At 32.8% G+C, this 13,235-nt stretch overlaps 1 protein-coding gene across 1 annotated transcript; it reads left to right on the plus strand.

The window, feature by feature from the left end:
* The first annotated feature begins 1,954 nt into the window (after window positions 1-1,954).
* On the plus strand, window positions 1,955-3,260 carry LOC146957651 (uncharacterized). The gene is made up of 2 exons (XM_085750971.1): window positions 1,955-2,029; window positions 2,556-3,260. The coding sequence occupies exons 1-2, from the start codon at window positions 1,955-1,957 to the stop codon at window positions 3,258-3,260; spliced, it is 780 nt and encodes a 259-aa protein (XP_085607097.1).
* The last annotated feature ends 9,975 nt before the right edge of the window (window positions 3,261-13,235 follow it).

Raw genomic sequence — 13,235 nt, forward strand, 5'->3', positions numbered from 1 at the left:
AAAAAAAAAAAAAGAGGTACAGAACTATCTCGCTTGTGCCTCGCTTGAGCGAGTTGCAAGCGAGATTTTTCCAGATTTCACATGAATACTCGCTTACGCGAGATTTTTGGTAAAGAATCTCGCTTGAGCGAGATTGTTCTGCACCTGCGAAAAATGACCCATTTCCAGCATAACACAACCAAAAACACAAAATTTTCAACAGAAATCAACCTCAATCCACTTCTATCCAAACCAATTCATGAAAAGGAACCAAAATCAAGACTTATATTCACATTCAATCAAAACCCTTATTTTTCAAACCATTGTTGAGTATATATAGGATCGTTTCCACAGGGAGTTACGTTTAATCATAAGCATTTACACAATCGTTCACATTAAGGGTTTGGATATAATTTGTTTGTTTGTAACACTATATCCATATTTGACACTAAAGTAAAAACGAGAGGGGATCGAACTATTTCGCTTGCGGTATAAGATAACGAGCAAGCATAACAGCAGCAATCTCTCGATCGATTAACAGACTCTAGCTTTATAACCAATATTATCACAATCATTTCTACAATATCCTTCGTGTCCAAAGCGACATCGTTATTTCTAGGTTATCTTTTAAACATTCGTGTCCAAATTCCTTAAACGATAACAAAGTCGATCGGATGACTTAATCGACCGTGTCCAGCCTGATTAAGTATCCGAAAGCATTAAAATCTTGATTAAAAGTAATTATCAAAGGTTTACAAACTTGTCAAGAGTGATATAACATAAGATAGATTGTTATTCTAGTTCTAGATTCAAGAGTTTGTGTCCAAATCATCTTGAATCTCTTTGAAAGCATTAAAAGCAAGAATAACAACAATATTGAATCATTAAGCTAGAACCTTATATATTAAAAGATCAAAAGATTACATAATAGCTTGATTGTTACCTCAATACTACAAAGAAGGTGATAGTTACATATAGACATGTAAACTAATGCAAGGAAGGAAGGAAAGATGAAGATTCCATGCCAAGATCCTTGATGTCTCAATGAATCTAGGGTTGAATCTACTCCTTAATCACTTGCTTTGTGTTTCTCTCTTATGAAATAGCTCTAACCTCTCTCTAGAATTGTATAAAATGTTTCAATGGAATAGTGAATAGTTCTAGAGAGAGGTTAAACTTGTATTTAAATGGGCTGAAAACGTGTAATCTCGCTCAAGCGAGATACATCTCGCTCAAGCGAGAATCCTAAATATCCAACCATGGCCAATGAGATCCTGCCACGTAGCCCTGCTCCTTGATGAAGTTGCATCTCGCTCAAGCGAGTTAGACCTCGCGTAAGCGAGGTTGCTTGAGACTTAAACCGCCTTGGAATCCTGCTTGAGCGACTGGGAAGCGAGATGGGAGCGAGATTTACAATTGTTCCCTGGAGAAATCTCGCGTAAGCGAGATGATCTCGCGTAAGCGAGATGCCAAAATCCACAAGCGACCCTGGAAGCGAGATGCAAGCGAAGGTTGAGCTTCTCCCTGGAAGAATCTCGCTTAAGCGAGATGACCTCGCGTAAGCGAGATTTGCTTGGTTCACACAACTTGAGTTTTGGTCCTTGCTTGTCATTTCCTGCATAAATTGGGTAGAATTAGGCATATAAAGCACAAATGGTATAATTACAACAATTGGTTGCTTTTCCGTAGATAACTTGCATAACAAGTCACTAAAAATGCCTCTTTTAACACATGAAATATATTACTTTTGAGCACTTATCAACGGCTCGCGGGTTGGGTATCAGAACTGCTAGAAATGCTAATACTTGTCTCCTTGGAAAGTTAGTTTGGGATATGGTCCAGTCCACAAATAAATTATGGGTAAATCTCCTCTCTTCCAAATATGCAACGGGGCCCAGCTTCCTTCATTCCAACGCAACCAGCAGTAGTTCCCCTTCTTGGTCATCTATCATCCGCGCCAAAGACATCCTCAAAAATGGATATTCTTGGCGTGCTGGTTCCGGTTCCTCCTCCTTTTGGTTCAACGACTGGTGTTCCCATGGTTTCCATGGTTCTTTGGTTCCTAATATAGACATCCATGACATTTATCTCTCTGTCAAAGATGTGATATCCTTTAATGGTCAACACACTCAAGCTCTCTACACTACCCTACCGCAACAAGTCGCAGACACCGTAAATAATTTCCATACTAATTTTAATGTCGCAGTTGAAGATACTTTTATTTGGAGCCATAACAAAAATGGTGTTTACTCCACAAAAAGTGGTTACTCTTGGCTTCTCTCCCTCATGGAACAGCCATCGTTACACCCCCACACCAATCTTGGTCTTGGATTTGGAATTTGCAGGTGCCGAAAAAATTTAAATTTTTTATTTGGCTTGCCTGTCATGAAGTTGTCCCAACTTTATCTCTACTTCATAATAGACACATCGCCACTTCCGCTATTTGTAGGAGATGCGGAGAGGAGGAGGAAACTTTCATGCACTGTGTTCGTGACTGCAGATTTTCTTCTATCATTTGGCACAATTTCGGGTTCCCTAACCATGATTTCCTATCTTCCAATTGTGCACATGACTAGATAAAAACAGGCTCCAAGGACCCTCGTTCAATGATTTTTCTCGCAGCTCTCTGGTGGTTATGGAGGCACCGTAATCAAACATGCTTCAACAATGAAACATGGTCCACCACTCGGCTTTGCTTTAACATTCAAAATTCTGCTGACACAATCAAGAAGAGTTTCCAATCAGATAGCGATTTGGCAACTTCGGACCGTTTGGTAAGATGGAATAACAACAATCACCTCGGTCATGTCCTGAATGTCGACGGTAGCTGCCTGGGTTCCCCCATCCGAGCAGGTTTTCGCGGTTTAATCCGCAACAACGCAGGTTTCTTTCTTTCAAGCTTCTCCGGGTTCCTTCCTGACTCTCAGTGTATTCTTCTTGCTGAACTTACAGCAATTCACAAAGGTTTACGGTTAGCTTTGGATATGGGGCTGGATGATTTGGTTTGTTACTCGGACTCTCAACTCTCCGTTAATCTCATCACAGGTGCTGTTTCTAAGTACCACGCCTATGCGGTACTGGTTCAGGATATCAAAGAAATTATAGCTTCCCGTAACTTCACTATTCATCACACTCTCCGAGAGGGCAACCAATGTGCTGATTACATGGCCAAGTTAGGAGCTTCTTCATATACTGAATTCTTTGTTCACTTGTCTGCTCCTCAGGATCTTCTCGATAAGATTAGGATGGATGCCATGGGAACTTTATTCCCTAGAGCTTGATTTGTTTTTCTGTTTCTGTCCTCCTTTTTCTGTTCTCTTTTGTTAGCTTTATTACCAAAAAAAAAAAAAACTAAATTGACTAACGAAAAATATATTTAAGAACTAAATTGATTAACGAAATAAATACACATTTAAATTTATTTTTATAATTTTAATATATTTAAATACTATCATAACTAACATCTCACGTATTTTTTATAAAAAAAATCAAAACCTTAGTGGAGGCACAAACTATAACATATGTCTATGTTCTTGCCATATTATTGTCTTTAGTGTGTTAAGCCATTTCCTACACACCTCAATACTATGAAGCTCGGATGCATGATACATGTGCGGATACGATATAGTTACGTCAATACGCAATTTTTTTAAAAATTTAGGATACGATACGGGTAAGATATATTAACAAAATTGTTATACTAAACATATATGCATGTAAAATACTTGAAGAAAATAAGCATTGGTTATTCTTTATTATTATAATATTATAAAATTCACAAATTTTGAAAATAATACATGTGATCAAAATAAAATAAAAAATGTAAAGTTTTCGTATAAAACATATTTTATTTTTATTCATATGTTAGGATATCAACATAAACATCATTAAAAGTACTCAAATGTTATTTCCAAAAAAAAAAGGTTCTCAACTGTTGATTAATTGAATCTCTTCTCTCGTTACCATCATGCACAAAAAATTTAATTTTAAGCGGTCCATCAAAAACAATTCTAAAATTTCTTATCCAAAATTGAATCATATACATCTCCACTGAATTATAAATATCCTTGTGTGTGTATGGAGTATTCTATAAGTATCCGATAAAATATTTTTTAAAATTTAAAATAATTAGTTCCGATACTTCATGAATTGTGAGTACGTATCCGTGAGTATCGATATCTGATACGGATACATCCCCGTACTTGGAGTACTCGGGCTTCATAGCTTTAATCCGACCATATAGTGTATTGTTTAAGCAATAAAAAAATAGTAACTTTTACATAGAAAATGTTTAATTATGATTTTACATGTGTTTGATTTATATTTTTAGGAAAAAATTTCTTTTTGTGATGCCCTTATGACACTTGTTAGCATAATCCAAAAAGTTATCCTTAAATATAAGTCCCCTTTCAACTCTTTAGACGCACTTATTAATTTTTTTAATGAACACAATCCTATTTAATACTCCCTCCGGTCCTATTTATAAGAGAAATTTAGGTCAACAAAAGTGGATGTATTTGGTCCAATTTTTTAACCAAATACATTAACTTTTGTTGACCAAAATTTCTCTTATAAATAGGACCGGAGGGAGTACTCCCTCCGTCCCTATATCTAAGCACCCATTTGACTTTATTTTTGTCCCTAAATATAAACCCCTTTTCAAATTACTAGATACATTTATGATTTTTTCCTGAACATGTCCCTAATTAATACTACTAACTTATCTTGAAATATGAAAAGTCAAATTTTATACACATACAAACAAAGGACAATTTAGTAATATTAACACACAAAACAGACACATTAACTACACTGACAACTTTTTTTAAGAAATGTGAAAAAGGCAATGGGTGTCTACATTAAGGGACGGAGGGAGTATCACTAATTTGTATTGGAAATATGAAAAATATTGAATACATTATGCACAAAAGACAAATTAATACTCCCTCCATTTCATGTCGTTTAAAGTTTTTACACACATATTAAGAAATACACTGATTAGATGAAAGAAACTAATTATATTACCAAATTATCCTTATTAACTATTGGCTAGCTTTCCACTCAAGTAAAAGTTATGTAGTGAGAGAAGTGTACATATTATTAATTGGAGGGTACAATTGGAAAGAAATGGTGAATATGCCTTGAAAATTGAAAATGACATTCATTTTGAAACAATTTTTTTTTTCTAACTTGACACGCATTTTAAAATAAAGAGAGTAATATTTGTAGATAAAATTGACACATTAACTACAATACATACTTTTAATAGTAAACACGAAATTACGATGAGACTTATATTTAGAGACGGATGAAATATATATCATCTCGATTTAGATTTGCAACAAATCAGATAGTAATTTCCTTTCTTAATCATTCCATTACCAAATAACAATAAAATCACATTGTAATGTCTCCGTAAATTTAACTCAATTGATAAAGATATCTCATAATATATGTAGGGGTCAAGGTTCAAACCGCAAACATCCGACTTATTGATCTTAAAAATGTGAATTTCTATCACATTATAATATGCAGACAATGTTATATATTCATATTCGTCTAGTAAATTTTTTTTCCACGTGGTTGCAGCTTGAAAAAGAAATTCTTGTCCCAAATTATGGCTTATCAAGTTCCAAAATGTGATAAACGGCTCTAAAATAAGGAAAATGATGAATAGTACGACACAATTGTCGTGCATATCCCGCGAACTATGTGGCATCTTGATGAGACCATCTCTTAAATTCTATTTCATACAAAAAGTCCAGTTTAACCCTAGATTCGTTTGCACTACAATTACGTGACTCAACGTCGGTGCAGCAAAACTCAGCCGCCATTTTATATCTCGCAGCAAATACTTATAATGAATTGAAACTTGCTGCAATATGAGAAGTATGGAGTAGTGGTTGTATGGAGTCTCTATTTGGTAAATTTGAAGACAACAACAATGGAAGCAATGAAGACAAGGGAGACAAGAAAGATAAGTTGTGAGATGTCGATTGAGGCTAATAGTATCCACAAAGCTCTGCTATGTGAAGCGGTCATGTGATCGAGACAAGGACATTTTTTTTTTTGAAAGAAGATAGAGCAAGGACATAAATGCTTTCTCTTTTGCATATATTTATTTCAATATTTATTGTTTATGTTAAACTAGTATGGACACCCGTGCCAAGCACGGGCTAGAATTTCGTCATAGTTGCGGGTGACAATATCATGATGTATCTAGTGTCAGTTAAATTCAAACATGGAATAAAACAACGGAAGTTTATTAACTAATAAGAGGAAAAAAAAACTAATACTTAACCATGAAATTTTTGGATGAAGATGCAGTATCATTCTCACTTATGTGGTTGTTCCATCTCAAATGTGTCGATCGACCGGTGCTGGCTCCTCCAGAAAGTCCAACGATGGTATGTTATTTATGTTTAACATTGCGGGGGAGAAGTTCTTGGTGGTGGAACACAAATATTGTGTCAAGTGTTAGTAAAAATTTCACTTTGTATGAAATAGTTTATGTTAAGAAACATATAAGTGAGGTAACCCATATATCTAATGTTTTAAGACTTCAGGAGAAGATGTGATGTCAATTTCAGTTGTGTAGTTAGTCTTAGCCCAATGTGATGATACAATCAATCGTAGACTCCCGCATAAGTCCTAATATTATGATGATTTATTTTGTTAGTTTCTGAGTGTCATTGAATTCTTTTGGTTTGAATTTTAGTTCGTCATTCACTTTCATGCCAGTTTTTTTTATTCAACCTCTGTTATTTCTAATTCCTTCACTTTAGGTTTTTGGTGGGATATGACAATGGAAAAATATAGATGTGTTATGCTGAGTTTACAAAATACATGTTTATTAGACATTTTAAATTGATGTTTTTTAATGAGACTAATACTTTGGTAACATAATTACTCAGTAATCTCTAACACCTTTTACAAATCTATATAATTACATGCAACTCACTCTATTTTCTATACCATCACAGATAAAACACGCACTCCTTAGTTTTTTCACTTATCTTTTCTCTCATGGTCAAATTCCTTTTTCATATTATTTCTTTTTCTAATTTACTTTATATCTTCTCATGAAAAAAACAAACAAAAACATTCATATATGTAACCGCCACCAACCCACATTTTTACCATGCTGTGCATCCAACCTCATTTGACTATCACACCAGATCAGATATACAGAGAGTCTTACATTTAAGGAAGAGATGTTAATGTACCATGTGTGAGTTAAAATTATATATTGAATGAAATAGTATATATTGAACAACATATAAGTGGAAAGACTAATACATCTAATGTCTTAAGCTTTTAAGGTAAAGATATGGTGTCAATCTAACTTGTAGGATTTTTTTCATAGTCAAATATGTTGCTCAAACCCATTATAGGCTCCCTCAGAACTTTGAACATTATAATGAACTTTTTTTAGTTTTTAATTGATTAATTTTTTATATTAAATATAAGTTTTTGGATGCTGTTCCCTTTCATGCAATTTTTTTTATCCAACCTCTACATTTCAAGTACTTTCACTTCTGGTTTTTAGCGCGATCTGACAATGAAAAATACATATGTGTTATGTTTAGTTGTAGTACATGTTTATTAGATATTTTAAATTAATGTGAACTCTAACTCCTTCAAATAACCCAAAAAATTACCATTAGCTCTATTTCTAATATTACCATGGACAAAACACGCTACTTTTTTCTCGTATCATTTGTCTCATGTTCAAAAAAAAAAAAATCTACTTTTCTTTCTCTCACTTAATGAAACATGGGAACATAATAAATCTTCATCCATGAAACCATGATCAACCCACCTTTTCTACAATATTGTGCCTACGTGTGATCTTACTTTAATATGTCACCATATCACAAACACAAAGAGTCTTACACTTAAAGAAGATATGTTAATGTGTCCATTTTGACTTAAAGTCCCACATTAGATGCAAAAGTAAATGTTAAGAAACATATAAGTGAGATGCTCGATATACCTCATACACTAAGATTTTGGATGATGGTGTGCTGTCAATTGTATGGTCAACCTTAACCTAATGTGATGATCCAACTCATTGTAGTCACCATCAGAACTCTGGACCTTTTTTTTTGTTACTGAACTCTGAACATTATGGAACATTCGCTTCCATGCTATTTTTTTTATTCAACCTCCCTTATTTCAAATTCCTTCACTTTTGGTCTTTTGTAGAATCTAACAATGGAAAAATGCATGTGTTCCACTGAGTTGACAAAACATTACTTATTAAAAAATTAAATTGATGTTGCGATTCTTTAATTGAGTCTAATTTGTCGTAAAATAATTACTCCAAAACTCCTAATTCTTCAACAATCCCGCAAAATTACCAATAACTCACATTATTCCATATACTCTCATGGTAAAAGCACACACTCATTTTTTTCCTTATCATTTCCCTCATGTTAAAATTCCTTTTTTATTTATTTCTTTTTCTCATTCATTTTCTCTATACTCATGAAATAAATGAATATAACCATCTCTTCTTGAAACCCCCATCAACCAACCTTTTCTACCATGTTGTGTCTCAATATTACTTTATTTGGTTATGTCACCAGATTACAAATGTAGAAAGTCTCACATTTAGGAGAGAGAAGTTAATTTGTCGTATGTGAGTTAAAGTTTCATATTGGATGCAAGAGTAGGTGGTCAAAAAAAATATAAGTGGGATGACACAAATAATTAATGCCTTAAAATTTTGGATGAGGATGTGGTGTTAGTTTCACTTTTATGGGTGCTTTTACCCAGATGTGATTATCCACCTCAGTTTAGGCTCCCCCTGGAAGTCACAACATTACGATGAACTGTTTTGTTAGTTTTAGATGTCATTTGTTTAATTTTTTATCATGTTAAAATTTTAGTTTTTGAATGTCATTTGGTTGTACGCAATTTTTTTAGTCAACCTTTATTATTTTAAATTACTTCACTTTTGGTCTTCGGTGTGATCTGAAAATGGAAAAATGTAGATGTGTTATGCTAAGTTGGCAAAATACATGCTTATTAGACATTTCAGGTGAAGATGTGGTGTCAATCTCACTTGTGTCATTGCTCTTACCATAATATGATGTTCCGACTCAATGTAGGTTTCCTCTGTAGTCCCAACATTATGACGAACTAATTTATTGGTGTTTTGATTTCATTTGTTATTCTTTTTTAGAGTTAATTAAGTAAATGGTCCCTATAAATATCCAGAATTTCATTTTTAGTCCATGCAAAAATAAATCGCACTTTTTTGTTATTGTAAAAAAATTCATCAGCAGTTTTAGTCTTTGTCAAGTTTTTTTATCAGCATTCTTAGTCCCTGTAAAATTTTCAGTCCGTGTTTTTGGTCCCTAAAAATGCCAAATAAAAATGCTACAAAGATTAAAATAATGCAATTTTTTTTCAAGAAACTAAAAAAAAATCTTTATATTTATAGGAAACATTTACTTAAGTAACCGTTTTTTTGGGTAAAACTTCATTTGTGGATGTCAATCGCTTTCATTCTATTCTTCTATTCAACCTCTATTTTTTCAAACTCCTTCACATATGGTCTATGATGGGGTGTGACAATGGAAAATGCACATGTGTTATGATGAGTTTACAAAATACATATTTATTTGAAATTTTAAAATGACACAACGTTTTTTTAATTAAGTCTAATTTTTTGGTAATAATTACCCAAAAATTTTCAACTCCTTCAACAAAATCACATAATTACCGATAATTCAATCTATTTTATGTACTCTCACGGATAAAACACACAGTACATATTTTTCACCTTAATTTTTCTCTCATGTTATTTTTTTTCTCTTGATATTTGTTTTATTTTTCTTTCTAGTTTCCTTTCTCTATTCTAGTAGATGAAAGGAATATAAACCTTCCTTCATGAAATCACCATCATTCAACTTGTTTGAACATGTTGTGTCTAATTTTGACCTTGTTTGACTACATAACATAATTATGGACGTAGATAGATGCACAATTGATTAGGATATGTTAATGTGTCAAATGTGAATTAACGTTATACATTGGATGGAAGAGTAGATTTTCAGCAACATATAAGTCAGATGACCAAAATACCTAATGTCTTGAGGTTTCATGTAAAGTTGTGGTGTCAGTCTCATTTGTATGGTTGCTATTGACCTAATACGATCATCCAACCCAGTAAAAAATCACTTGGAAATCCCAACATTATGATAATTTATTTTGTTAGTTTTCGGTTGTCAATTGTTTATTTTTTATTATCTTAAAATTTAGTTATTAGATGTTATTCTCTTTCATGCTATATTTTTTTATTCAACCTCAACTACTTCAAATTCCTTCACTTTTATTCTTTGGTGAAATTTGACAAAGGAAATAAGCATACGTGTGTTGTTAATTGACAAAATAAATGCTTATTAGAAATTTTAAAATAATGTTGCATTTTTTTAGTTAGTATAATTTTTTGGTTAAATATCTACTCAAAAATCTCCAACTCCTTAATCAAACCAGTAAAATTATAGGCAATTCACTCTTTTCCTTACACACTCATAGAAAAGCACACACTCCTTATTTTCCTTATCATTTCTCTCATGTTCAAATTATTTTTTTATCTTCTCTCCTTTTCTAATTTATTTCATAACTTCTCATGAAAGAAAGGAACATAAACTCCATTAAATCACCACCAACCCACCTTCTTTACCATGATATGTCTTCATCTAATTTTATTTCGCTTTGTTACCAAATCACATAAGGGAAGAGTCTCACACTTAGAGGGAAAGATGTTAATATGTCTTATATGAGTTAAACTTTCAGATTGGATGCAAGAGAATATAGTGACAAACATATAAGTGAGATGATCCATAAATCCAATGCCTTTAGGATTTGAATGAAGATGTGATGTTAATCTCGCTTGAGTAGTTTCTCTTAGTCTAATGTGATTATGCAACTCAGTTTACGCTCCCGCGAAATTCGTTACACTATGATGAACTGTTTTCTTCCTTTTTGGATTTCATTTGCTTAATCATTTGTTTCCCATGAAAGAAAGGGAAAAAAACCATTTGCATGAAACCGCCATCAACCTACCTTTTTTAGCATGCCGTGCATCCGTCTAACATTATATTGTTAAGTCTCTATGTCAGGGTCGCAAAGAGTCTCACAGTTAAGGGAGAGATGTTGATATATCAAATGTGAGTTAAATTTCCACATTGGATGCAAAAGTAGATTTTAAACAACATATAAGTGAGATGACCAAAATACCTGATGACTTACGGTGTGTTTGTTTCAAGGTTTGTAATATGATTCCCGGGAATGTGACATTTGAAATGCAACATTCCCATGTTTGTTTCAAGTTTTGAAAATTTGTTCCCAGGAATGTTATTTGCACATAATTTCTTCTATTGTTATTCCCATGCTTAAAGGATGAGAATCTAACATTCTCATGAGAATAGAACTCAGCTTGCCATAACTTCCCACTACCACTCACATTTATTTTCATTTTTATCTTTTTAACTAAATAATTTCTAAAACATTTCCATGAAATCTAAATTTTTAACAAACACATGAGTTGGAATGCTATTCCTAGAAATATCATTCCTATGAATATCATTTCAAGGAATGTAATTTCTTACCTTGAAACAAACACGCTTAGATTTTGGTTCATTATGTGGTGTCATTTTTTTAACTCCTTAAAAAAAACCATAAAATTACCAACAACTTTCGGACAATATGTTTGACCGAGCAATCCCAATTAGCATGAATGATTAAACCAACACATTCTTTCAGTAAAAAAAATCAAGATTAGAGATGGTTTAAGTATAAGGGATATTTCATTTTTCATGATTAATTTGAAATAAAAATTCATTTTCAAGTTCACGGCAATTTTCCAACTTAAGGGTTTAACCTAGCAGTAGAAGGACAAACTTTGAATTTCGAGATTCAGAGTTTCGAGCTCAGTTAGTATCCTTGGAGATAGGTAAATATATTTTTGAGTGCTCTTTTATCTCTAAGACTATCCACAATGGTGGGTATTTCATCTATTTAGCACCATACTAAATAAGCACCAAATTATGGAGCAAATAAATATGATGCTTGTAGAGAAGGGTGGCTATGGAAGCACCCTCTCTCTCTTCACTTTTTTGAGGCCCTACCTAAATAAATTGTATAAAAAAATTGTTGAAATTTAACGATTTAGAGTTATTGGTGGGACTAATTTGGTCATTTTTTTGTGAGGTGCTCGGTTGGCGAGATTGAGTGCTTATTCAGTTTTAATACTTAAAAATTGTAAAATTGATGATGTGTATATATATGATCCACTTAAGCACCTAAAATAGGTGCTCCATGTGGATGGTCTAAGGTCTTTCCTACATTGGACAAAATGAACACTCTCTCACCATAAATGTTATACCCCAAGAATCATTATGGTGCAATGATCATTAGTGATATCTCGTATACAATTTTTTTTAAAATTAGCCGTAAATGTATTAAATAGTTTTTTTTGTATTAAAACACATTTGCGTGCATTTGTTATAGAAAGACATGACATAATTTTTAAAAAAAAATAAGATAAACATTGTTGAAAATTTGTAAAATTGGATTTGAAAAATCACTGAATTATAGCTAAAATTTAATTTTGGATATCATTCAATTATCCTTTTATATTGTGTTTGTTATTGTTATTTCTTTTAAAAAAAGATCATTTAGAATACGCCCAACATACTTTAATTTTTCATAAAAATATTGAGGCTTTTGAACGACTACTATCGGAATCTACAATTTACAATTTAAACAAAATTGTGTTTTTTTTTTATCATAAAATATTTAGGTGAGTTAGACTCTGGAGAACACATCAAGGCCAGTACATGTCTAATGACTCAATGAACACTTACAAAGTTACCAAGAGATCCCCTGTCAAAGAGATTATTACGCTAGTAGCGGGGATTGAATCATAAGAATGAGTCAACTCATTATTAGTTGAGTCAACCTTGATTTGGAATGCTATTATTAGTACATGACACATGGTATTAAGTGAAGATGAGCTCAGCTGACTGACTTGACCTGAACAATCAAACCAGTGTTGACTGAAGACGAGCTGAGCTGACCTGACTTAAACAGTCAAACGAAATGGTCTATCCATGTCAGTCTAATACGTAAATCGAACCTCCTTATTACATAAGTGAATACTTGGACATATAGTGATGTGTTTTTTGTGATATGGAAGAAATGAATAAATTAATAAAACTTTTAATATGTAACCAAAGCAA

Source organism: Medicago sativa, chromosome 1 (genome assembly GCF_051527215.1).
Source record: "Medicago sativa cultivar Bolivia chromosome 1, Bolivia_mono, whole genome shotgun sequence".
Classification (NCBI taxonomy): Eukaryota; Viridiplantae; Streptophyta; class Magnoliopsida; order Fabales; family Fabaceae; genus Medicago; species Medicago sativa.

Excerpts from the sequence above, each read along its gene's own strand:
- LOC146957651 (XM_085750971.1), top strand. The coding sequence starts at position 1,955 with ATGGATATTCTTGGCGTGCTGGTTCCGGTTCCTCCTCCTTTTGGTTCA. Across the intron at positions 2,030-2,555 it reads GTGTTCCCATGGTTTCCATG|ATAAAAACAGGCTCCAAGGA; the intron begins GTTCTTTGGTTC and ends GCACATGACTAG.